Raw genomic sequence first — 27062 nt, forward strand, 5'->3', positions numbered from 1 at the left:
ATGGTTCGGCTGGAAGGAGCCTTGAAGGATCACCTCGTTCCTTTCCCCCGCACGGGCAGGATCACCGTCACTGCATCAGGCTGCCCCGTCCAGCCTGGCCCTGAGCGCTTCCAGGGATGGGGCATCCTGGATAACCCGTTCCAGTGCCTCACCACGCTCCTGGTATCACAGAATCACAGTCATTTATGTAGGAAAAGACTTACAGGACCATCAAGTCCAATCTTTAACCAGTCATCACCTTCTCAACGAGACCACAGCACCAAGTGCTAAAAACCTACCTTATGTCAAATTGAAATCTACTCTCAATTGAAAATTATTACACCTTTTCTCATCACTGCAGGCCCTGATGAAAATTCTGTCCCAATCTTTCTTGTACGCTTCATTTGGGTACTGAAAGGTGCTCCAAGGTCACCCTGGAGCCTTCTCTTTTCCAGGCTGAACATCCCCAGCCCTCCAGTCTGTCTCCATAGCAGAGGTGCTCCAGCCCTTGGAGCATCTCTGTGGCCTCTTGTGTTTGCCATTCCAACAGATCCCTGTCTCTCCTGTGGCCAGGACCCCAGGGCTGGGCACAGCACTGCAGGTGGGGCTCATGAGAGAGGAGCAGAGGGGCAGAACCACCTCTCCTGCTCTGCTGGCTGCACCACTTCTGATGCAGCCCAGCACATGGTTTGCCCTCTGGGCTGTAAATGCAGAGTCTTGTTTCTCAAATCTTTCATTCCTCCCCCTGAGGATCCTGTTTTCTCAAGGGGATGTGCGGCTGTTTCTGCCTCAGTGCTTGGTGCCCCCACACTCCCTCTTCCCATGTTTCATCTCTCTGTCAACAAGCTAACCTTTTCTTGTGAACCAGAATAAATCTTTGCTATCTGGTCAAATGAGCTGGTATAATCAGACACTGGACTTCCCAGAATTAATCCCTCTTTAAAACACAGCACCAGTTCTAAGTTCTCCAATTTCAGTTCAAAATCTGACAGTGAAAGGAAATCCACCACAAACCATTGGTGAGCTCTTGTGCTCATGTGTTGCTATTGCTATCACTCTGTGGTTTGTGGAGGTTTTCTTGCAGAGGGAAAAAAGTCTTTAAAAATAGAAAAATAAATTAACTCCCCACCCTTGGAAAATCAAATAACAAAAAGCCAAACTGTCTCCAGTGAATTTGTCTAACACTGGTTTCTTATTCAATATTTCTATATTGGCCTCAGCTGGTTGGTGGAAAAGCCCCTGACAATGTTTTCTTTGTGGGGCTGCTATGGGCTGTATTACCAGAGCTGCTCAGCTCTTCCAAAACTTTCCTGACTCTGTCATCAGTGACCTGTGTCCTGCCCTCCCTAGAGCCCTTCCCTCTGTGCTGGTGGTGTGTAGCATTTGCTTATTAACTCTTCAGTCCTGAGAGCAAGGGGTTCAGTTGTACCTGGGGCGGTTTTGTGCCCTTACTGCAGAGCAGTGGATGTGACTCCACTTTGAGAGGTGACATCTAAACCCCCAGGAAGATATCCATCCCATTTCTGATGAATTCAAGTGTTCATCTGGATTTGCATCTCCCCACAGAGCCCAGCACCTTCCCATTGCTGTAAAAGCAGCAGTGCTGCTGAGCACTCCTGTGCAAAGGCAGATTCAAGTCCTAACAAATAACATACTCAGTGCTATAAACATTTAGTTACCAAAAACTGAAAGTCCACACTCTTTTCTTAGCTTTGAGGCACTTTTAGGATCAAATGTTAGGTCACGTTAGAGTAGGTTACACAGATGTGATTCAGGGGCTTGGATGCAATGCTTCAAGTGACTTGGGTATGTTATAAAAATCCATAGCTTGGTAAAGAGGTGTGAATCAGAGAGTCAGAATAATTCAGCGTGGAGGAGATCCCTGGGGTCACCTAACTTTCTGCTCAGAGCAGGACCAAATTTAGATCGGGTTTCTCCTGCCTTGTCCAGTCATGTTTTGCTTGTCTCTGGGGATGACAATGACACAGATTCCTGGACCCTGTGTCTGACCACGTTCAGGGTGGTAATTTTTTTCCTGAAATCTGGTGGGTGTGTCCTATGTTGCACCTTATAACCTTATATCTGCTGCCTCTTGTCCTATTTCTGTGCAGCCCAAGGAAGAGTTTGGCTCCGTCTTCTCCACAACTCCTCATTGCAGATTGCAGCAGGATCCCACTGAAGCCTTCCCCTTCCCTTCTCCAGGCTGTCCCCTGAATCCTTCCCCTCTCCAGGCTGGCAGGCCCATGTGGCTCAGCCTCTCTCCACGTACTGTGTGCTCCAGCCCCTGGCCATCCTGGTGGCCTCTGCTGTGTCCACCCTGGTGTGTTCCCATCTCCTCCTGCTGAGGAGCCCAGCACTGGACCCCACACTCAAGGTGTTCTTTGCCAGTGCTGAGCAGAGGGAAAGGACCTTCCCTGGCCTTCCTTGCTGCCAGAGCTCACTGCCAGCTCATGGCACCTCCACCAGGCCTTTTCTGCAGACATTCTGCCTGGCTGCTCAAAGACCATCATGTGCTGGTACATGGGGTTATTCCTCCCATCTGATGGGCTTTGCATGCACCTTTCCAGCACTTCACGATGTTCCCATTAGCTGGTTCTCCAGCCTGTTGAGCTCCCCTACACACAGCTCTCCCTCCCCTCCCACACAAGGACCCTCTGATCACAGTGCTGAACACTCCACTGAACAGGAGGGGTTGAAAGGAAACAAGGAGGTCACAGTTAATTCACAATGTGGAATAAGTGAGTATTACTTGCCAAATATAAGAGGTTATTTGGGGTAAACCCCGTTTAATGACAGGCATGAAAATTTACAAAATCATTATTAAGTGAATAATCTACCATGTGGTGTTACAGAAGGCCTGAAAAAAATATTAATCAACTGTTGGTTCAAATGTGAAAGTGCTAAACTCATCGACTATGATGTGCTCTAAAAATAGAGACTTGAGCCTCTGCATCAAAAAAATAATGCTTCCCTTAGGAAGACTTAACCAGGTCCAAGCAAAAAGCTTTCTGGCTGAAGTCCAAAAACTTTTTTTGGAAGTCCTGTATTAGCTTTCTTTTCATTACTTCCCCCCCACCCCATTTCTGTTAAGCAGTAGTGTGTGTTCAGTTGCTATGATGATAACAGCAATGACATTCCTATCACCATGGTATGTTTTAAGTTTAAAAGTTTATGTGATTTTTGTACATAGTGATCTTACAAGTTAAAAATGCCCTGTTCCCTATTTATGCTACATGGAATGAAACTTTTAAAAAAGGCTTGTTCTTCAATTCACTCTCCACTTCTGTTTTCTGTCCTATTTGTTTTCTAGATGCGTACTATAACAAGATTTTTCTGTTTATTTTACAGAGCTGGTAACTTCAGTTTAGAAAATGCTGTGAAGGAGAGCTGGAACTTGCCAGACCGTTGTCCAAAGTCAGTGAGTTCCAAGGTTTTTGTTTGATCTATAGATATTTACACGGTTTGCTCTTGTACGGCTTACCTGCCCTACAGAAGATATTTAAATGCTGCCTCAATAGTTCAGAGAAGCAGTTTGTTAAAAAGGGCTCACAGCCATAGGGACTGTTGGGTTGTTTGCTTCCCAGTGATACCTTAAGGTTATAAAAAAATTACTAAACCCTTGAACTAAGTCCAGTACAAGCCTGGATCCTAGTGAGGATTTCTTAGGGATGAGGATCACAAGGCAATTGGGTGACTGCAGATCATAGTGAGAGCAGTGGGTTAAAAAGTATTTTCAGACTGTAATGAAACAGAATATAAAACATAATGATATCAACAAAAAATACAGTGATATCTTCCATATTGAGCTCCACACTCACTCCCTGGCTCCCAGCCCCGGAAGACTCAGTTTTTGCAATGATTTTGCCTATAGCTGCTGTCGAGCTACCAAGTCTTTGCATCATGCTGTAACCTCCTGGGCATCAGTGTGAGCTGAAAACTGCTTAGCTGGAAGTTAACTATTGAAATAACCCCACAGGCAGTGGTGGAATCTCCCTGCCTTGCTGTCTCCCACCTGAGGTCCAGTTGTCATTCCTTGCATGGGGTACACATTTCCCTGGGGAGGAAACGCTGCTGGTCAGGGGTTAACCAGAAACCTGCCATCAGCAAGATGTGAGCAAGAAGGTATGACCCAGTACACAAATTCCTAGAGGAGGCAGCAGCTGGTGAGGCTGCAGAGTGATGGGGAAACATCTGGAAGCTGTGGGATTCTCTAATCCAAGTGGGAGTGTGACACCATTTGTCTGCCCAAAAGAGCTTTTTAGGCCACATCCTGGGAAAGCTGGGTGTGAGATAAGGGGGATAGATACACTGGGTGTGGATGAGGTCTGAAGGACAGTGTGTTGAAGCCACATTTGGGCATTGCTCCTCACCCCTAGACCCAGTGAACTGGAACGGGTCTGGATTAAAGAGCAGTTGGTTGCTGTGAGGAAGAGTGAACAGCATTGAATGGCTTTAATCTGGAAAATACAGGACTGGAGGCAGGGAACACCCACATTTGGAAATGTTTGCTGCATGGGCCTGGTGCTCCATTCTCCTCAATAACTGCTGGGAGGAGACAGGAGCAATCATCTTAATTTTCAGTGAAATTGCCAGAACAGTGGGGTTTCCACAGACTCTCACTGGCACAACTTGAAGCATGGCCATTTCTGGTGCTGGCTGGAGGCTGCTGGGCCTGTAGCTCACAGCTGTGACAGCTGCTGCAACTCAGCAGTTGATGTGTTAATTTAAACCAACACCACTCATGCTTTAAGGTATTGCACCAGAGCTGCACTACAGAAGAATTTGGGATGAGGCCAGGGGACCTCTGTCATCCAGTGCCCTGCACAAAGCAGGTTCCAGCAAGACCAGGCTGCTCAAGGCTTCATCCAGCTGAATTCAAGGACTCAGCTCCAGAATAAGGATGCCACAAGCCCTCTGGACAACTCATTAAACCACCTTTACAGAGACTTTAAAAAAGTTTATATTTAATTGTAACTTCCCACATTGCAACTTGTGTCCATTTTCTCTCTCCTATCAATACTGTCAGCTGTTCCTCATTACATCCCACAATTAATAACTTGTTTCCTGGTAACCAGCTACTGGACTCTGGTTCCATTCCATGCTGCAGAATTGGAGGACATTTTGTTTGAGCATCCAAACAGGACTTCTGCACCAGCTGAGCTGCAGAGATGAATCAAAACTCTCCCACAGCATGGCAGGCTGGCTGGAGCCCTGGGAGCAGCCACCTTTTCACAGGGCAGAGGATTCACCCCCACCTGTAGCTGATGTGCAGTGTCTTGAAGCACTCTGGGTTCCTTGGGGATAAAAAGCTCTATAAAGACTAGAGTTGTTTAATATGGTGATTACTGAAATAAAACTTTAAAATGCCTTAATGTAAGGAGTTTGTTGGAAGGTTTACAGTTTGGTGTGCTTTATGAGGGGAGAAGTTATTTCCAAGAATCACATTAGTGTAAGTCCCCCTTAGGATGATGCAAAAGGAGAGTTCCAGTGTATTACAAAATCACCATGGCTATAGCTTTCTAAGCTTTTAAGACCCCTTAGTATCAGGGGGAAAGGGGAAAGGAGAGTAAGGCAGCCAGAACAGGAATCTGTTTCTGTTGGGAAACTATTAGAAAGATGCAATGTGATGGCTGGGACCCAGACAGAATTTAAATGTCATCCTTTTCCTATAAATAATTAATAAGCATCATTGTGTTCTTAATGCAGAGTTCAGAGGAAAACAATCTCTCTTGATTGAACTGAGATGCAACATTTTGGACTGGAATTCAGAGGTCCCAGGTTCAGGGGTCCTGGTGTGTCCCAGCTGCTGTGTGCTCTCCATTCCCACTCAAGCATCTCAGGAGCAAAGGGATGAGGATCCTGAGGATCCAGAACACATCAGGGGCTGCAGCTTGTCAATTTTGAGGGTTGTCCCAGATCCACTGCAACCCTCACCAGGAAAAATGGACATTTAATGTGAATAATTTTTCATCTCTGGACCCTGAATTTTACCACCTATATCCAGAGTCACAGGTGTGTAAAGTCACTGCTGTGAAGCTTTGCCCTATTACAGTCTCACTGGTGGTAGAAAATATCACAAATTTTTCCTGCTAAATACTGAAATTGGAGACATGCCCCTTGTGTGGCATTTATGATGTGAACAGACAAGGCATGAGCAAGGATTTGAGTTCAAAATACAGAGGCTAACACAATTTGGTGAGTCAAAAGACATGCAAAGGGGTGAATGACATGTCCCACATGCCTGTCAAGTGTCCCATCTTTTAACAGGAACTGTCCTGCTCACTTCCTACCTCAGTGCCTTTGATTTGCTCTACATGCATTTGTATGGGAACTGCCTTATTTACACAGCCTGCCCTCTCTGTGTCTGAGCTAGAGAACAAAACTGATGGAAGGAAAATGAAGTGGTTACTAATTAGCAAATGGTTCATTAACAGGAGACATCTGCTTCATATTAGGCAGGAAGAGATGAAGGCTGAGTCTCACATTCCCAGTGACTGGCTGGTTATGGAGCTGGAATTAAGTCAAAATCAGGCCCTTTTTAAGGTTGCTTTTTTTCCACCAGGGGCCATCCACCCTGTTCGGCATCCCAGCTCTGCCTCATCCAAATTTCTTACCTTGGTATTGAAGGGAATGGCTAGGAGGCTTCTGGATTTGGAAGGAGAAACTGGAATTACTCCTACAGTGAATTCAAACAGGCTTAAGCTCAGTCTTTAAAGTAATGATGGGAGCAGTCTCCTGTAACAGGTGACCAAAACTCCTCCAGGACACACAGCTCAATGCTCCATCACATCCAGGGAGATGATGGAGCTGAGAATTTATTTATTAACAACTTATTGGAAGAACACCAATGGCTCATTGACCAAACCATTTTTAAAGCTGTCTAAACAATTGACTTCCTCGGCCACCAGGGTGCCTTGGGAAGTGCCTGTCACTGCATTGTGTGAATATTCAAATCAGGAACAGAAAAGTTTCCAGCTCCTCCAGAGCAGCAGTGGTTTTCTCCTGAAAGGCAGGGAGGAGGATGATGAAGAACTTCGCATGGAATACTGTAAAACTGAAATACCACCAAGTCCAAAGGTGAGATTGTTGTACATGGCCTGGAAAACAGCAGGCAGGACACGCCTGGGAAGTTCTTGTAGTTTTATTTTCTGCTGGAGAATTTGGAAACTGTGTGTGATGAACAAATACAAAACATAATAAAAGAACATAATAAAAACTTTCCTTTCCCTTGAAAACCATGCAAGGCCATAAGCAAATCCTCCCCTGTCAAAGCAGCAATATTCCCTAAATTTTAGGAGCAGTGGAATGGATCAGTAGAGTTTGGCACCAACAAGAAGAGCAGACTACTGGTTGCATCAGCTTTTCCTTGTTCCCACATGGATTTTCTGCCTTATAGATCAAGAGTATTTGAATTTTGGGTCTTGTCTACCAAGCAAAATTGCCTGGAATATTCTATTTTGTCAGACCTGCTCTGGGGCTGCTGCTCCCCTGAACCCAACTGAGGGAGTGTATTCCAGAGGAATTATTTCACTCTGGAAGTGAGCAGTGATTATTCCATCCTAAAATGAGCGTTACTATGGCAGACAGGCAGCTGGGTGGCTGCAGTGACATTAACACTGCTGCCTGCTGGATTCTTCCCTCTGTTACTTATGAACTCCTCTGTCCTAGCATAGGTATGCAACCCTCCTCCCCTCCTCTTCCCTTCCCATGGAAAAGCTGACTTGTTTTATCAGCATTTCTTAACTCCCTTGACCTCTGCTCAATTGGATGCAGCCTCCTTTTGTTTTAACTTCATCTGGGACTTTCTGCCAGTGCTCCTGGAGTCCCCTTTTCTTTTGCTGGATGTCTGATGAGGGTAGGAGAAGCTCTCAGCCCCTTGGTGCTGCAGTGAGAGCATCACTGCCTGTCACTGCCCTGTGTTCACAGTCCTCTCAGGCAGCTTCTGGTCGGCATGACTGTGTTTTCCTGCCTGAGCCAACTTGAATTAATTTGGAGCATAAGATTTCAGGAGACGGTATCAAGTCCTTCAGTGAAATCCAAATAGATTGCAGCTGCTCTGTGCTCTATTAACCCCATCATTTTGTAATTCTGTCCAAAAAAACCAAGGGGAAGGGGATAGAAGGGCAGAGTCAGGAAGGATTTTGATTCCACAAAATCAAAATGCAAGATGGAGAGAGTGTAAGAAATATTTTCCTGGAGCAGGGCAGCAGGTCAGTGAGATGGATTTCTTTACCTCTGAATGCTCTTTTGTCCATAATTAATGGTTGGTATATTCTCCAGTGTGTGTCCCTCATGGGTAGTTTTCTGAAGCATCTTGTGATTTTGGCTCTAAGGCTTTTAGCTTATAACAGTTTCCAGGGGGATTTCTGTGACTTAGAGATGGATTCTTCAAAGTAGCTACAAGAAAAAACTAATAATAATTTAAAATACCGTATCCTCCCATTCCTCATTAACAACCTCTTCTCAAGACCTAATACTGACAAAATCATTGGATGCTGCTTAGGACTTTAAAAGATGTTAATCTCAATAGTGCTGTGGCACACAAACCAAAGTGAGAATCTTGCCCAAAATACTCAATGTTTTGTTTTGTTGGTTTTTTTGTTGATTTTTTGGTTTTGTTTGTTTTGGTTTTTTATTTGTTTTTGGGTTGGGTTTTTTTTTGTTTTTTTTTTTTGTTTTTTTTTATTTTATGTTACATTGGCCCCCTATTGGCCTCTTAATGGATCCTGGCCCTGTTGTCTTCCAGGTGTTGAATGGTTTTTCTTCACTCAGTCATTGCCATGTTTCTCCTTCCCCTGTTTTATGTGGCTTCTATCCTTGCAACGATCCTTGGTATTTGCTATTCACCACATTTGTGTGTCATGGTCTTCAAGTGCTTGACAAGAAACCAAACCAGAAACAAACATCTTGGTGGTACAAAAAAATAGCCAGTTATTGCCTTGGTGGGATAAGGGGAGAGGAGCTGAGCAAGCCCATTTGTGCATGTTCACTTTTTCCAGCAAAGAAGAGATTTCTCTTCCCTATCTACCAAGATGCCTGGCAGTTGCCCCTTCCTGCTAAAATATCCCAGCCTTGTGCTTGTGTCCTTCCTGCTGGAGAAACCTGCAGCCCAGTGTGAGTGTTTCCATTGTGGCTTGGCAGCAAGGAGGACATGAGTGAAGCCAGAGCCTGCTCCAGATCCTGCAGGAAATGAGATGCTTCTGCTGAGTGGGGCTGGGATGTGGTTACACACCGTGGCATCAGCCAAAAGCTGCTGTGCTGACTTCGGGACTTTCTCCATAGAGTTCGTATTGCAGTATGGACAGAAAGAGACTAAAGACAAAACCTTGGGAGATTAGTTCTGGGAAGCATCTTCATTCATTCCACTTTCCTTCCAAACACATCATCTCACCAAATGTCACAAGGGAGCTGTCCTGGATTGCCGAACAATTTGTATTCTATTTGCCATCTGTATGGCAATTGTCTTCTGTTCAGTGGGCAGTTTTCCTTATCTCTTCCACAACCATTCCTCCCTCCTGGGAGACATCTGCTGATAACAGGTTATTGAATGTCACTGCATGACTGATAAGAACTACAGCATCCCATTGGGAGATGTGAGCACAGAGGGAGGAGCCAAGCATTCCTACCTGGATGTAATCTTGAGGTTCTGGAGCACCAGCATGGCTTTCTCCACTGGATTTCCCAGAGGAACAGCTCCTCTTCCACTGGATCTTCAGAGGAAGACTGCACCTTTCTACAGGGTCCCTGCTCCACCAGAACCACCCCTGACACTCCAGGAGGGCTGCAGCCACATTGCCAATTGGACTGCTACCAAAACCCTGACCCACAGGGTGTCGGGTTGTGTTCTGACTCTGTCAGTGCTGTTTTGGTTTACTGCATTGTTTATTTTATCTTTTTATTTTCTTCCCTATTAAAGAACTCTAATTCCCATATTTTTGCCTGAGAGCTCCTTAATTTAAAATTTATAGCAATTTGGAGGGAGGGGGTTTACATTTTCCATTTTAGGGGAGTCTCCTGCCTTCCTTAGCACACCCCTGTCTTTCCAAACCAAGAGAGGAGCACTGAGGCATCTTTACCACCTACTGCTATGAGATACCCTCAACAGCCAAATCCCTCTCTGCTTTTCCTTCTCTCTTCCTCAAAACAAAAGAGAATAAAACAACAACAACAAAAATCAAACCAAACCAACCCACCAACCAATCAAAAAAAACCCATCAAACAACCAGATTTTCTCTTTATTTCCCCCATACCCAATGTATTGTTTTAAGTGGAATATGCCTTCTCTATGTTACTTTCCAACCAAGTAGTTTCTCTTAGGACATTTCCTTATTAACATCTGTAACACATCTTAATAGAGACTTCTTTCTCTCTTCAAAAAGTACAGCAGAAGCTCAAAAATAAGTTTCTTCTGTATAAATGTTTCTGATATATTTGAAAGGTAAAGGATGAAATAAATTCCTGTCAGAAGAGGAAGTTCTGGGATGCCTTTGAGCTGTCTCTAGCTCTGGTACCAACTCTCTGTGGGAACCTTGCTTAGACAAAGGACAGGGTGTCTTGCTCCCTCAGAGGTCTTGGGAACTCAAACTTATTTCTCTGTGTCTCATTTTTCCTGTCCTCAAAGCACAGGTTGTACCTCAAACCCAGTCCAAATCCAGATGTTCATCTGATGCCAACCAAAGCAGCTCCTGCACAGCTGGTGTTTGCCACAGACTCATCTGCTTGTATTGCTCATAGGTCTGGTCCTTCCCCATGTCACCTCTCTCCTGGTGATTTATTTGTCCCTTCATGCTGTCACATCTTGATTTATTTCACTGCTGCTGATGGCAGGGCCCTGCTTGGAATCTCTGCTCCTGGTGCTCTCTGCTCTGTGGCAAAGGTAATTACCAGCAGCAGAGAGCAAGAGGTTAATTCCAGGCTCCTTTCCTCTGCCTGGACCAGGCATAAATCCTCAATAGAATCAACTGTGCAAGCAGCTGCCACTCAGTACAGAAATAATTCCATTTTTAAGAAAGCAAAATTTTTATGTAGTGCATAACTGGAGAGGTGATATTTAAGCGTATTTTTGTGCATTTGGAATTAAACCTTCTATGTAAAGGTTTAAATACTAATTATCTCAGTCCATTTTGATTCAAAACCCAGCATGGTCTGAAGGGAGCAAATATTTCTAAAAGCATCTAAACAATAAATTATTTTCAGACTGATGGAGAAACATTAAATATGTTTTCCTCTTTCATTACTCTTGTTTTAATTAGTATTGTGTTTCTAGTAAGAAGACTGAATATTTCCTGCTTTGGCACTCTGTTTCATTAAGCAGATTGCTTGCTATAAAATCAAACTTAGTTGGCTCCTTGCCTGATTTGAAGATTTTACCCATAGTCCATGAAACAGGCTGCTGGTGATACCATCAGCAGGGGGCAAAATCTGTGTGATGGAGGGAGGTTTCCCCTTATTCCCATTATAGTTTCAGTCCATCTGCAGCTAGCTGTGCACTCAGGCTCCCAGGTACCACGTCAAATGCTTTTTGAATGCTTCCAGGGACAGTGACCCCAGCACTCCCTGGACAGCCTGTTCCAATGTTTGACAAGTCTTTTAGCAAAGAAATTTTTCCTAATATCTGATCTAAATCTCCCCTGGTACAACCTGAGGCCATTTTCTCTCATCCTGTCACTTATTACCTGAGGGAAGAGACCGACACCCATCTCACTACAGCCCCTTACAGGTCTGTCTTACCTGGAAGTCGCCACTTGCAGTAGCTCATCAATTAGTGAGATTTTTGCATGGCTTGGTGCAGCTGATTATTTTTGTGGCCTCATGAAGGGAGCCAAAATGCAGACTGCCCAGTCCATGGCTTACATCTGATGGTCCAACACCAGGGTTAGGGGGGAAGAGTGACCCCCAGGGTCTGACTCCTTCTGTGAAGCTGAAGAAGAGCCCAGAGCAATAGCTACAGGTCTCAGGAAGTGTTCACCAGAGCTGCAGCTCTCAGTAGCAGCAGAGAGAGTGGGGCTCTACCCAGCTGAAATGTCTCATCCATCCAGCAATCCCCAGTGGGTTCACCTAGAGAAAGATCTGCCCCAAACCCCAGAGCACCAGGGGTGCAGTCAGGGCTGCTTCTGCAGAGCTGCCCTCACAGGGAAATGCTCTAAAGCAGCTGCAAATGTGGATCAAAAGCATCTGGGATGTTGCCTGAGCATTAGGCACCTGGCCAGGCACAGCATGGACTGGCACTGCCAGGTTCTTCTAAGTGCAGGAGTTGGAACAGTGATGGGAGAAGGTTCATGTGGAAGATTTTTGTGGCAGAGCTGGGTAGTGGGTGAGGAGCAGCTGCTGGGGATGCAGGGGACAACAAGGGACAGTGACTGGCTGAAGAGGTTCTGCAAAAGGCTCTGCTGTGAGGAACTCATCTTTCATGAGTGGTTTCTTCTTGCTGTGAAAAACTAGGTTGTTGGTGGGAATTCCTCCTGTGCATTCCCTCCTGCCATGACTGCCTTTTGTTTGGGCTGTCGTTAGCCGGGAGCTGCCTCAGGCTGGGGTATCACCCCAAGAAGAAACAGCTTCAGAGGAATCAGAAGGGATCTGAGCAAAGTGTGGGAGATATGTGCCCTCAGGAGAGGACAAGAAGCTGTTTCTTGAGCCACAGGAAGCACTGTCCCAGGCAGGAGATCTCAGAGATATCATGAGGATCTTTACCTCCCAATTTTAGCATTGATGGGTTGTTTCAGTTGAACACACAGGCCATTAGTAAAGCCTTAACTTCATGTTTGTGCTTATTTGCCCTTTGGGCTGTAAGGAAAAAAACAGTGAGGTGTGCAGATAAAAGTTTTAGTGTCTTTTTCACGTTTTGGACTGATGTAGGTGGTGGCAGGAGGGGCTCAGGTCAGGAAAGCAACAAGGCAAAGCCTGGTAGAGGAAGGGCACTTCTTCAGAAAGGATCTGGGGTCTGAAGGCACACTAGGTGAATCCCTAAAAGTGATTTCTCTAAGCACTTTTATTCTGTGCACTTCTGCCCAGGCAACTCAACTTGATCCTGAACAATTTTTCTGGTTTTAAAAACTGCAACGAATCACAAGCAATTGCACATGTGCTTCTCTTGAAACACTCATGTAGCTGCATGTCTGATTATAATTACACTCCTGTGAAAATTTTTGGTGGACCCAAGGATTTAATCCCACAAGCCTCACTGATCACATCACTGTACGTGAGAATTTATGCTTGCAGGATTAAACGCTGCCTTCAGCAATGAAGCAATTAATTGTTATAAGCAGAAAACATGCAGGGGTGGGGGAAGAAGAGACAAGCTAAAACACACTGTGGGTGAAAGGAGATCTTTCACTGCTGTGGATACAGAGCCCTGTCACTAGGGCTCATTGCTGGGCACTGCTGGCCCAGGCTTTGTGCTTACCAGGGAAGTGATGATTTACTCTGCTTGACCCAGAGAGGGAAATAAAACCTGATTTTAATTCCAGCTGCGTAGAGAGCGTGTGGGTGTGCCAGAAGTGCTTTCCCTGGAGAGGTCCTACAATTCTCTGGTTTGCAAATTTCCTGACAGTCAGAGAGCTGCTGGGGCTGGGCATGGCTGCAGGCATGGGAGCAAACCCCTGCCTCAGCCAGGGGGTGACCACCCACCTGAGCCTGCCCTGAGCCAGACCAGCTGGGCACATGGTGCCAGTCAGTGAGGAAAAAGGGCAAGGGAGGTCTGACTGAACTGAGGACTGCACAAAGAAATATAAGTTTGTTCAGACACCGAACTCTGAGTACTGCTGCATGGGAGGTCTTTCTGCTGAGGCTGCCCTGGAAGACCAGGGTGGTGTGTGAGTGCTTAGGGAAGGGATTGCACAGCCCAAAGAAGTACCCCAGTTTCCTCCTGTGACCTCCACCAGCTCAGCTGCAGAATTCAGCACACCTTCCTCTTACCTGGGGCTGTGTTCAAAGTCTTGCTCCTGTGGAAAGGATCTTCTTGTGGAAAAGAGAATTTATTTTCTTGGTTCTTCTCCTGAAAACCTTCTGGAGGCTTCACCAAGTCCCCAGGTACACAACCACACAAAGATGAGGTTTTGCAGAAGAGAACACCTTCTCCTGTTACTCTGGTGTAAATGTGAGGTTCAGAAATAAACCACCCTGAAGTCACCTGGTAATTGAGGAGGGCACCTGCTGATGGTGAATCTCATCCCTGGTGTAAATCAGGAAAAACCTGAGTTCACCTGTTGGTGGCATTATGCCCTCTTGCAAATTATCGCTGTCCTATTGAAATCAGCTGAAGATCCAGATTGAACTCTTTATCCCTTCTCTCTTTCCTCCTCAACAGGAGCAGAGTGAGGGAGTAAACTGAAAATATTGAAGGACTAAACTAGGGTTTCCAAGAGGCAAGAAAAGCAGTTTGGAGGTGACACTCAGCCCTTTCTGCTGAGCAGAAGGTATCGTTAGCATTCAATGGGTTTCAGAGAATTGGCATTGGAAATTGCTGGAGCATCATTACACAGCTGCAGCATTACACAGCTGATAGTCTGAGGTCACAACCAAGAAAAGTTAGGTTTTTCCTCACTCACTTCATCTGAATATTTGGAGTAGGAGGAAACAATGAACTCCTGCACACCTGGGCTTTTCTTTCCATCTGTATATAACCGCGTTTTCAGAAATTGTCTATGGCCCCCCTAGAAGTGTCAGGATGGAGCTGGAGCAACTCCACTTCCTGGGACATGAGCATGGGAATCTCTGATACCTTTTTTCCTGAGCAATTTGTTACAGAATTTGTCTCATCTGTGTTCAGTTTCTCTGCCACAGCTGCCTTGGAGCTGGAGTGGGAAGCTCACCTGCAGGGGCAGCAGGAGGCAGCTGCTGTCCTGTGCTCTTGCATGACTGCTGACCTGCATGGGCTGTCTCCCTGGAAAACTTTGATGCCCACATTTGAATAAGTAGATCCCAGACACTCAGGGTGTTCTGCCAGAAGCCCCAATGGTTTGGCAGATTTTCCAAGCTCATGCCCCTTCTTGCTTTCATTGATGTCCGTCCTAATTATTTTACATATACCGTTCCTTGCTGCATGAAAGAGTGTTCTGAGTGTGTGAGAAGGAGACTTTGTTGTCTCTTATTACTCATGTAATTAGGCAGTACTGGTAACCTTATGTAAAGGAATATGAAAATATTTGGGTTGCTTTTGGCCAAATGCCCTGCAAACTTCAGAGTCCCCTGAATTTAGATGAATTTCATGTTTTTCTGGGGTTGCTGGAATCTCTTGAGGAGTTTAGCAAGTTAGGTACAGCAGGTCTCTTTAGGGCTTTCTGTCCCTTTGTTGCCATATATCAACCTCTTAAATAATGAATTAAGCCACTGCCATTAATAATGGCTGTGAAACATTCTCATAGTTAAAACATGGCCAGCCCGCAAGTTTAACAGTCAGCAGTGAAAATGTTTGTCACCAGCTCTGTGAACAGGGGAGCGTGTAAGTCTTAAACAGGAACAACTCTATAGGACTGAGGAAACAAATGGAAGGCTTGCTGTTTTATTAGCTCAACAAACTGCATTTCACTCCTGTCCCTGTTTCCCTTCCTGCATAGCAATATATGCCCCGTTCCCAAAACGCTCCTGTAAACAATGGGGAGGGAAGAGGGAAGCCTTTTGTGTGGCTTTTGCTAAGATTGCAAGTTGTGTGGGCAATGCAACTCGACAGAATTTCAATGAGATTTGCAAGCCTGTGTGCTTGTGCAAAGGGAAGTATTTCATAATGCCTATTCTCTCTTAATTGACTTATTTTTTGCACACCGTAATTTATATGAAGGCAAAAAGGGGAAAGTGCCTTAGCAAAGCAGTCAAGTCTGTCTTTGAAGAAACCAAAGAAATTTTGTCTGGATGGATTTATTAATTCTGTAATTAAAACTTTGATGCAAACATGACATACTCCAGAAATTGTAAACTGCTCTGCTTAGTGCTCCAAAGGTCTTGTCTCTTTACATTAGGCAACGTTCTGTTCTGAATTGTATATTATACATTGTTTTGTGGACTCCTTGAATTATTTTTAGGTTGGCTTTTTTTTTTAAATTTTGAATCTTAGTCTATACCCTTTGGCTCTACATGTTACTGAAGGAGTTCAAGTTCCTGCTATCTGTCCTGTATCCTCATTCATTACTGATATCTTCACAAACATCACTTAATTATAACAGTGAAGAGAAGTTTAGGTACCTCTTACAGCATCCAAATTGGTGTTCATAGTGAGCAATTGAAACTGATACCTACTTTACATTATACAAAGAGTATGCTGGGCAAAGTGTGTGTGTGTGGAACAGTTTGAACTTAAGAAATGTAGCAGGGCAACAGTAAATTTATTCTGGGTGCTTCAGCACACTGTGAATGCAGCTTTCCATCCCACTGGCTGCAGAAGGACACAACCACATTCTCCCTGCACTGGATTCTGCTGTGCTGTAATTACTTATGAAAATCAATTTTGTGAATACCACTGTAGCAGCAGAACCAAGCCAGAGAAATGTCTCTAGAAGAAGGGTGGTCCTTAGCAGTGGAGAATTTAGAAATGTTGGAGTAGGTGGCCATGGTCAGAGCAGGCATGTGGATTTCAGAGGGCTGAGAGTCAAAACTGAGATGGTGGCGACTCGTGGAAAATCCCTCGGGAAAGGGAGCCTGCAGAGTGGCTGTCCTGGATCTCGAGGGGCTTTGTTCTGGCTTCATCTCCATGTACATTCCTGATGAGCTGGCAGTGGAGGGGCAGCTCCATGGGACCTGTTCTGGGACGGAGGGCCGTGTTAATTTGCATCCTTTTGAAAGAGGGAACAAGCATTTCTAGTTCCACAGTGATGAACAGAGTCATGGAGCTTGAAATGTGGGATCTTTGGGGAGTTTCTTACAGAAGCCTGATGTGGGAACTCACTTTTCTTGGGAAGATTCTTAGGAGTGATGGGCAAATGGGCTCTGGGAAACTGGACATGGAGACTGCTCTCCGTTCCCTGCCCTGTTGCAGAGCAGCTCACGGTGCTTCATCCTCTCTCTGAAATCACAGGCATGAAGGACCATTGGCCAGAATGTTTGTGGCATAATGTGGGACCCCTTCTCCTGCTGTACACAGAAGGAAGACTCAGAGAAGCTGCAGTGGGCAGAGAGGTGAGGGGCACAGGAAACCCCAGCAGCAATAACAGAGGCACCACTGGTGCCCTGGCATCAGCAGGGCCTTTTGTTTTGGTCTTGGCAGATGCCAGTGGTGCCATTCTCCTGGATGTGAGGGTGGGAAGGGGAGCTCTACAAAGTGGGATATGGGGTTGGGGTCCCTTGATCTCAGGACCAGAACCTCTGTGCCTTCTTATCCACACTACTGCAGTCACTGCTGCAGAGCACTGGGCAGAAATACTGCTTCCAGTCTTATAATGTGCTGCCCAAGCAAATGTAAAATATTTAATCTGGCATTGCCAAAGGGGTGCTTTATGACTTCTGCCAAATTACATTATATAAACATAATTAAAGGGTTAGCTTTGTTTGAATCTGTCATTCTAAGCAATAAAGATGTCAGATAATTTATTGTTGCATTTTGATACTCACTCTATTAAGCTAATAACTGTTTTTGTGTGTGCATGTATGTATGTGAGAGCAGCGTTCATGGAGTTTGTCTTTTTGAAAGGTGGCTGAGTCTGAGGATGTTGCTGATGGAGTCCAGGAACATGCTCTGCTACAAAACCACCTTCCAGAGTTTGCTTTTGAGCCTGGAGCTGCCTGCCTGCAGCTCCCAAAACTGCTTGGGAAGGCTGAGGGGAACAGGAATCTGTCCCTGTGCATCAGTGGCAGCAAGAATCTGGTGAGGGGAGCAGGGAGATGCTGGCACCACTGCAGGGGCAGAGCTGGGATTGTGCTGGGTGAGCTGCATGCATTAGAGGTGGAACGTGAGCCCTGCAGCCAACAAGTGTCAAGCTGGGATAGGATTCAACAACCTGAAACATTAAAACCACAATATTTCACATGAAAAAAAAAATTTAATAAGTTCTTTCTCCTGCACTGTGGACCCTTCATGCCCAAGAGGTCTCTTTTTGCCTAGCAGCAGGTGCTTCACTGAGTATTCAGCATTTCAGCCAAGTCCTTGTTTTAGGAGCAGAGGCGCAGCTACCTGGCTTATTGAAGATGGGGGGAGGATTTGGACACAAGCCTGTGCTGTGGGTACCACAGGAGCAGCCCTGGCACAGTATAGGATGGAACAGAGCAGAGGACATGTTCTTCCTTATCTGGGAGGGAGCTGGGATGGTTTTGGCTGATGGTGGCAGGAGCTCTGTACAATGGAGCTGACGTGCTGGGTACACACTCAGCTTCTGGAGCAAAACAACACTCTCCCTCCCCCTCTATTTTAAGACCTGTGTTACAACCACTAAATTGATAGAAAAACAAGCCCAAATCCTGTTGAGTACTAGGACAAATATTTTTAAGGTTATTTTAAGATTTATAAAAATATTAAACTAGAGAGTAAAACACACTTTATTAAACTGTCCTATTTACAGTCACATACACGGACTCTCTGTTGGGATACAGAAAGTAAAGATGCCTGTAATTGCATTGTCAGATTCTGAGAGAGTTTATAGATTAGCAGGTACAATTACCCTCCTGAAATCTGCTGTTGAGATAGGCTTTCCTTACAGTCAGCTTTCCTTGTGGCTGCTGCTGAGTGCACACACAGAGCTGTAACATGCTTTTTGTTCACCTCTCCAGGGCAGTGGGTTCACAGGGAGCTGAGTTTGTCAGTCATCCATCACTCCTATAGCATAAAGTGTCCTATTTAATACTGAGACATTGCTGCTGGATGCCTGAAGAGCCCAGGCATACTAGGGGATTAAAAAAATAGTTCAATTAAAGACCAGGGCAAAAATAGTTTCATGGGTTTTCTGTTTCAAATTAAACTCTTAAAAGCCTCTTTCCCAAATTTCTTCCATTCGAGTTTTGGATCCAGTCCTAAATGCTGGGTCTGAAACCCCAAATTACACCATAGCTAGTGCCCACGTCAGTGGAGGGCTGGATCCAAAGAGCAGAAATAACCACACTGAAATCCAGGGAAGCTTTGGGTCCCCTGCCCAGGTTCAGCAGAGCCCCTTTGCCTTGTGGATCCTCTCTGCCATGCCAGACCCCCATCTGCCTCCCCACAGCCCATCCACACAGAGCCAGCCTGCCTAAATATCATCTACAGTATAAATATAAAAGGACCTGTGTTAGCTGTGAGGTCTGGTAGGGGTTAAGTCTTTTATAAGTTCAATTAGGAAATTAAACTTGCTGGGAGACCTGCAATGCTTTCCAGTTGTTCTCCAAGTATAACAACAAATCTCCTCATTTTAGGCATGGTATCTAGGGGGGTATCTGGCTTTCTGATCTGGGATTTGGTTTGGGCTCATCTCTACACAAAATATTATTTTAACCACTCTTTGTATTTCATTTCCATACTTTTTCTTTGGTATGCTTTGAGAAAAGATTCTGCCAAAGACAGAAATGCTTTGAGCCTGAAAAACATTTTTTTTGCTGTGTATATGGAAGGCAGTGTTTTGCTTGGCTTAGCTTGTGAAATACATGGCACAACCTGCATGAAATATTTGAGGCTGAGGAGACATGAGCAAGTCTTGAAAAAAGAAAAAAAAAAAGTGAATTTTCATTCAAGGGTCTCATTTGCTTAGAGCCACACCCAGACAGGAGGGGTGGAGCAGAGCAAGGAAGAAGAGTTCATAAATAAACTTGTAAAATGAAAATTATTATAAAGTTAAAAAAACCCAAAACAACCCTTCCAAAAAGCTCAGACTCATGGCAAGGTTTCTACATATGTGAGAAGGATTTAAATCATTAGCGTTTGATAAAAATTCATGAGACTCCAGAAGCACCAGGGGTTGAGAAGAAAGCCCTGCCTCACATGCCCAGACTGTGGAAAGGACTGCCAAGTGCCCCTGTCCTCACTGGGGTGGGCTTTTCCTGCCAAGGGTGGCACTATGGGGTGCAAGACTAATGGGGAGTTATCAGAATCGTAGGATAATTTAGGGGACCTGCTGGAAGGGATCTCTGGAGTTTTTCACTCTGACTTCCAGCTCCAAGCAGGAGCAACACCAAGTCTGTAATTCCATGGGCTCCTCTGCCCTAGAAGTGTCCAAAAAAGGTGTGAGGAAGAGATGGCAGGAACAACTGAATCAGGCTCAATCTGCTCTTTAGTAGATCTCAAAGCAGAGAAGAGCCTGGTTTGCCCAATTTCAGACTGGTTCTCCTTGGAGGCCACAGCATCAGGATGGGCTTGTGGGCAAAGCAGGGTTGTGGCCACTCGTGTGTCCCCATACCTGTTCCTCCATGGTGTGGTGCCCCAGGCTGCTTGACCATGTGTCTGGAATGTGTAAGCTTGATTTCCATTCATTGTCTCTGCCAGTGCTGAGATTTTGGTTACTGGAAGATGTTGTCATATATATCACAAGGGTTCTATTGTCATTACATTGCAAGGGTTCCACATTGCCAGAGTTTTGTACCTCCTTGATGTTTCTCATAGGCAGCTCCTCCAGGCACTGACTCTTCCTTGTCCTCACAGCAGCCACTAACTCCAGTTCCCCCAACCAACCAATCCACTCTTTTATAACACTCTTCTGACTGGCTACAGGTGTGTAACATCTGGCCTGTTCCCAATCTCTAATAATTGGCTCAGCTGCAACTCCTTAATGGGGTAAGATTACTTACTATACTGCCTTTATTTTCTTATATTGTATTTCCCACAGGAAGAGGCTGTGATGGTGAGAACTACTGCAGATGATGTGTTGTCATGCTGCCTGCCAGCCACAAGTTAGGTTGGGCGAGGGCAGCTGGTCATTGTCTGTGGCCAAATATTCCCAGGGGCCTGTGATAACACACTAGAGCAAACCAAGGCAAAACTCCCACCTCTTGGATTTCCAAATCCCAGCCACAGCCCCATGGAGGTGTGAGATGTGGGCAGAGCAAAGCAGAGGAGGAGCTGGAGTAGCTGCAACACGCAGCAGATATAGGATATTAGCTGGCTCCTCTACACTGCTACTGCTGCAGCTGGTGGGCATTTTGCACTCTTGTTTGCTTCTTGGTCATTGCTTAATGCCTTGCTGGCAGTTCTCCTGACATGCCTCCACCTGCAAGCGAGCAGCTTCTCCTGCAGCCCCTGGCAGAGCAGACTGTGTCCCAGTTGGGGAAGTTCCCAGTGAGATGCTGGAGGACATGGGAGAGAGAACCAGGACTTGGGGGACCAGCTGGTCCCTGGAACAACCTGTTCTCTCCATCCAGACACCTTTCCACTTGTCAGGAGAGCTTCTATTTATCCAGAGCAGACAAACTTGTTAGGAAGGTAATAAAATAGGCTGAGGTTCTGTGGGCAGCTTGGGGGATATTGCTTGCTTGCTTTTAACAAGGAGTAAGTTTTTTCTTAGATTGGAAAGTGTCCTTTGAAGGTGCTCTGGGGTGCTGCCAGGGCAGTTTCTTTAGCTCAAGGGAAAGTTTCTGGATCTAAAGTGTGTGGGACAGATGGGATCAGCAAACTGAAAGCTGATGTTTAGCGAAGTTTGCAAAGTCAGTGGTGGCATGGGACATCCCATTGCAGTGACCTTAATGTTTACAGCATCACACAGGCTCCACATCAGCAGCTCAGTCATGTTCTGTGTCTCTTCAATGCCTTTTAATTCTTCTGGTTGCCTGCAAGGGTTTGATAGAAAAAAGTGGTGTTTTGGAGGCAGAAGAGAAGATTTATAGACTTCTAAATTAAAAAAACCCAAAACCTGACACTGGTCAGAGTTTCTTGACACCACCATTCCTACCAGTCATCCATGCTGAGGCTGGAGCTACAGCCTGTCCTTCACAACATGCTGGTGTGTGGTCTTTAGCCTGTAATATTTCTGAAGACTTCCAAGACTGAATTTTCCTCTTCTAGTGTCCACAACCCTAGTGCAAAAAAAGGTTAGAAACTGCACTTCTAGCAGAGAGTGTTGGGGTCCAGATGATGCCCCCACTGTTCCTATGTCTTCTCTGCTCAAACACATCTTTTTCTGTCACTGGAGCAAATCTTGGTGGAGGCAGAGATGTTGCCCTGGGATGAGTGAGAGTAAAACCTCCAAGAGGAGCTTGCAGGACAGGCTGATAGAGTCTGTTTGTGCTGGTTCCTCCCAGCTGAAGCAACTCCTCCAATCTGACTATCAGCCCTTCAACTATCCAGCCCAATCTCTGTAACTCATTTCTAGGTTGAGCTTTTATCCTAACTAACAGGAGAAAAAAAAGTCCTTTTGAATGGAAGAGGCATTCTCCTTGTTAGATTCTGAAAGTGAAGCACGTGCACATGGGCCTGGTGCTTTTGCAGGACTTTAGGACTTGTAGGACTCATAAAATCTGTTTAATTTGGCTGTATCAGTGTGCCCGATGCATGGCAGGCATCAACACACCAAAGCTTGGGCACCCTTCTGCAGGAAGGCTTGGGCTTCAGGAAGGGGAGGAAGGGAAGTAGGAAACTGAAAGCCAGCCTCTGGGAGTGATAGTTTGACCTGCTTGAATAGGAGGATTTAAATAGCCCATTAGGGAGCTGGGGAAATGCAGGGCACTGGGAATATTTCTCTGTCTGCTCCGGGGTGCCCTGGTCCCCAGGGCAGCACTGACTTGGACACCCATTCATGGAGAAAATTTCCTAAACTTCAAGATGGCCTAGAATCCACAAAAGTGTGAAATAGATTATAGAGAGTAGTGTAGGTGTATCACTTGGTGAGAAATTTAGGTTTTGGGATTTTTAGTATGTTGTGGATGGAAGCAAGATGGAGGGCACAGGGTACTGTCCTGAGTTTCTTCTTCATGCTGCTTCTTCCTTCTTCTTCTTCTTGGGTTTGGGTGGCATTTTGTACTTGGGCAGGAAAGTCTGCATTGTGGGATCTGTGGGATCAGTTATTGGGTTAAAAGGGAAAATAATCTAGGTGTCCTTTCTTAATTGGATAGTTTAGTCTTAAAAGCCCTTGTAACAAGAGATTGTTTGTCATTTTGTGCCTTCTAATGAAAAACTGCAGAACTCATAGTTGTGAGACTGTTTTACTGATAAGAAATAATAAACACGTGAGTCTGAACATGAATTACTGTCTCAAGTGCCTTCAATTCAGACCCAGAGAAACCAATGGCTGGTACCTCAGCAGCTGAGACCCCCACAGGGAGCAGGCAGGAGAAATTTGTTGGTTTTATGAAGTGAGTAGCTGCTGTTTATAGAGCCATGCACAGGAGCTGCCAGGCCCAACAGAGGAAGGGCCCAGGGGATGTTTTTTGCTTAGGAGAGGGAAAATGCTGTGCAGCTGATCTCAGTGAGCTGAGCTATGAGGGAAGGGCACTACACCATGGCAGTAGAGTGGTCAAACATCCCCAAGGATGTGCCTGTAGATGGTGTTTCCATCTGGTGCTGGGGAGAGAAGGAGCAAGCCCTGTGCCCTGAGGGCTGGGACAGAGGAACGTGGCTGTCAGGGGACTGAAACACTCAGCAGAGCTCAAATTATAGCAGAGGAAGAACCCTAAGAGATGTGAGGAAGGGAATTTAATAACTCCTGGTCCTGCACAGGGTGGTCAGTCCCCCTAACTCTGAGTGAACATTCTGTTGCCCAGCAACCATGAAGTTGCCAAGTAAACATTCCCAGAGGCCTGGGGTAGCCTCAGGGCTGCACAGGCCAAGGAAGGTCTCAGGAAAGCAGAGGCCAGAGGCTCCCAGGCTCATTCCTGCCTGGTGCCTCCCACACTGAGCCCTCAGGGCTGAGGGGCAGCCCCTGAGCTGAGCTGGCAGAGAAGCAGTGCTGGCAGCACCTGGGCTCTGTTTCCTGCGGGTGGCTGGAGCAATGGAGACCTGGAGCAAAAAGGAGATGTCAGCCCTTTTCCTCAGGATGTGCAAGGTGAAACTCCCATCCTTCCTCAGGTGAGGGGGTTCTTCCTCCAGCCTGCATCCTCTTCTGCTGCCTTCTCCATGCCTCTGTCCCTCACCATGGGAAACCCCCATGCCTTATGTCTATCACTTCTGCCTCCTCTTGTACCCCCTTCCCCATCTGCCTTGGGATGCTTGCTGGGGTGGGGAGGGGATGCTGTGCTGCCAGATGGGATCTGAGGTGGTGCTGGGGGGCTCTGCCCCATCACCCTACCCGGGACACAGTCCAACATCCAGAGCGATCCAAGGATCCAAGCAATCCACCCTGCCAAGGAACTCGAGTCAGTGTGTAACCTCGAGGAAAACTCCTCCTGCAGGGAACTCAGAGTGACAGAGGAGGACTCCCAGTCTTCACTTATGCAGCTCTTAAGGAAAAAGAAAGAAGTCCAAGAAATGGAAAAGGTCATGGCAGAGAAAGAAGAGGTGAGAAAGATGGGTGGGTACTGGTGCATGGCTGGGATGGTTTGTGGTTTTTTGGAGTTTTTGGGAGGCAGGTGGCAGATTTTGGGTGCAGGCAGCCATGTCACCCTCACTGTGGTGCTGCCAGGCCTTCAGGCAGAGGATGAAAGTCATTGCTGACCGCTGGAGGGACCTGCATGCCAGGAGGGCCCAGCTGAAAGCCCACGTGGAGAGATCTGGAAGTGCTGTGCAGGTACACCAGATCCTTGAGCTGCACCACAACCCCTCCCTTCCCCTGGGGAAGAGGGTTTTGGGCTGCACTCCTGTTGAGAGGAACAGGACTGGCAGGGTGCAATGTTTTGTACCACGGATATGGGAAGGCCTGAGAAATCTTGGGTGGAAAAGAGCTTGTACTGTACCAGTGAGATCTTCTGCCAGCCCCAAATGTTCCCCAGGAAGGGTGTAAGCCTTGTCCCCACTGCTGACATCCAGATGTCTCCAGGGTGCAGATCCAAGCAGGTCTGAAAGTCAGTCTGCCATCCTGGGTACCGGTCTCCAGGACCAAAGGGTCAATCAAGAGGGATGGCCCTGTGAAACAGGGAGAGGAAGTGTTCACAGGGTGGTCCAGAGTTGGCCTCTCTTCGCTGAAGATGTGTCCTACCGCTGCTGGTGAGTAATCCAGCTCCATCTTACCCTGCTTTCCTTTCCCTCCCTCTGTATGTGCATGTGTGGGGCTGGGGGAAACCACCAGAAATGCGAAGAGTTACGAATCCAGGCTCTGAAGACAGACAGAAAACAGAGAGAGGAGAACCTAAAAATGGATGGTGAGCTTTTGAGAGCCAAGATGGAACTGGAAACCCTCAGAAAAAGACACCGTAAACTCTGCAAAAAAGTGCAGAAGTACTCCATCTTCAAGAAATTTCTGGAGGATGTGGTGGAGGTCTCACAGGTGAGTTTGGACATAAGTGAGACAGATCACAGCCTTGGGGAGAGACTTAGATAAATGCCAAAACTAGAGACGGTAGGGTAAGTCCAGGACATTGGACACTTGCTCAAACTAGAGACCTCAGATGGGATGGAAAAACCAGCCTGCAACCAAGGTGAGCCACAGGGAGCAGAGTTACAGTAGGAGAGTCAGAACACCTAGTGGAAGGTTGAGAAAAGCAAAGAAAAGCCATGAGAAGGGGGGAAAGCTTAAGGCTGAGGGGAATGGGGACACCCTTCTGTCACTGTTTAAGGTCAGATGAATTGTTTGGGAGAAAGGAAAAGCTGCCCAGAAAGTGTCCCCAGGCAGTTGCCAAAAAGCTGTGCTCTCTCTTGAGGATGTCAGGACATCACTCACATGCCAACCACCCCAGCTGAGGCCTCCCAAGTCCTGGGGATGTGGCTCTGGACACTGCAGTTGCTCTTTGTGCTTTATCAGAGCACTGCTCACCTGGGAAAAGGTGCAGCACATCCCCTTGCTGTGGCAGTGACAGCTGTGGTGTGGCACAGTGGGAGCCCACCACACCTGGAATGCAGCAATGCCCAACAAACCAACTGGGAAGGACAGAATCCCAGAACAGTTAGGGCTGGGGAAGGTGGGAGATCTTTCAGGAGGGAGAGGCATTGGCCCAGGTAAAGGCAGGGTGCCAAATGACATGAGAGCTGCAAGCTGAGAGCGTCACTAACACCAGGAACCCTGTGCTGCAGTTTGAGGACATCTCAGAAGTCATTTCAGAGTATGTGTTGCTGGTGAGGACACGGAAGGACCTTCTGCAGTCACAACAGGGGCACAAGCAGCTGACTGAGCAAGACAAGGTGTTCCTGGAGCAGTACAAAGCACAGAAAGAAGCTGAGATGCTTCAGTACCAAAATGAGCTGGGGCAGCTCAAACTACGTGTTTATCAGGCTCAAAGTGACATCCCCCTCTGGGTAAGGAACTGTGGGGTGAGCAGGGGGAGATCTCCAAGCCTGGCTCTGTCAAGACTGGCTGATGGCTCACCCTGCAGCCATGGGGTCACAGCAGAGTCCAGTAACAGTCTCTGGTATCACAGACATATTTAATGACAAATCCTTTCATTAGGATCTTTTCTCCTGAGAAGCTGAGAAGCTTCAGCTTCCCCATATTTTGCTGCTTTGGAATGTGATTTGGAGAATTTTTTACCCAGCATGTGAAATTGTTTTTACTTGAGGACCAATGACAGCCACCTGTGTTGAGGCTGTGAGCAGTCACAAGATTTTATTATCATTCTTTTCTATTCCTTTCTAGCATTCTGATAAAATCCTTGCTCTATTCTTTTAGTGCAATTTTAACATATCCTTTTCATATAATATATATCATAAAATAATAAATCAGCCTTCTGAAACATGGAGTCAAGATACTCATCTCTCTCCTTGTCCTGGGACCCCTGTGAACACCACATTTGGTGACACCGAGTGAGGAATGTTGCCACACTCTGGGATTGGAAGAGATCCCTAATTTCATCCCCCTCCATAGGGTTGGAGAAGGAAAAATGGCAGACCAGTCTGGAGTATAGAACTTAGTGTCTCCAAGCCAGGGTCTCTGGTGCTGAAGCATTACCTTTCTAGAGCATGTCCCCATGCTGCCTGTGCCCTCTCCTTCCAGGAGGCTCGCTGGGCTGACATCCAGGACAGGACCTCCAAGAAAACCAGGAAGTTGTGGACTATCAAGCTGGCCATCCACAACCTCTTCCAGTCCGCCAACCTGCGGCTGCAAGCACAGGGGAGTGCGTTGGAGTGTACCAGCTCCTTACAGCTCAGCATGGTAAAGCCAAGCCAGAAGGAGGAGCAGTAA

The 27062-nt window shown here is 46.3% G+C and overlaps 1 protein-coding gene across 1 annotated transcript; it reads left to right on the plus strand.

Annotated features, from left to right (window-relative positions):
- Positions 1-27062, plus strand: LOC131084081 (coiled-coil domain-containing protein 42-like). Its single transcript, XM_058025193.1, has 6 exons — positions 1-162; positions 24092-24289; positions 24414-24518; positions 25017-25214; positions 25958-26179; positions 26874-27062. The coding sequence occupies exons 1-6, from the start codon at positions 1-3 to the stop codon at positions 27060-27062; spliced, it is 1074 nt and encodes a 357-aa protein (XP_057881176.1).

The sequence above is a fragment of the Melospiza georgiana genome, chromosome 5 (genome assembly GCF_028018845.1).
Source record: "Melospiza georgiana isolate bMelGeo1 chromosome 5, bMelGeo1.pri, whole genome shotgun sequence".
In the NCBI taxonomy this organism is placed as follows: domain Eukaryota; kingdom Metazoa; phylum Chordata; class Aves; order Passeriformes; family Passerellidae; genus Melospiza; species Melospiza georgiana.

Bases quoted from the DNA above. Each gene is read 5' to 3' on its own strand.
- LOC131084081 (XM_058025193.1), top strand. From the start codon at position 1: ATGGTTCGGCTGGAAGGAGCCTTGAAGGATCACCTCGTTCCTTTCCCC. The intron at 24,519-25,016 runs GTACACCAGATC...GGAAACCACCAG, and splicing joins GATCTGGAAGTGCTGTGCAG to AAATGCGAAGAGTTACGAAT. The intron at 25,215-25,957 runs GTGAGTTTGGAC...CCTGTGCTGCAG, and splicing joins ATGTGGTGGAGGTCTCACAG to TTTGAGGACATCTCAGAAGT.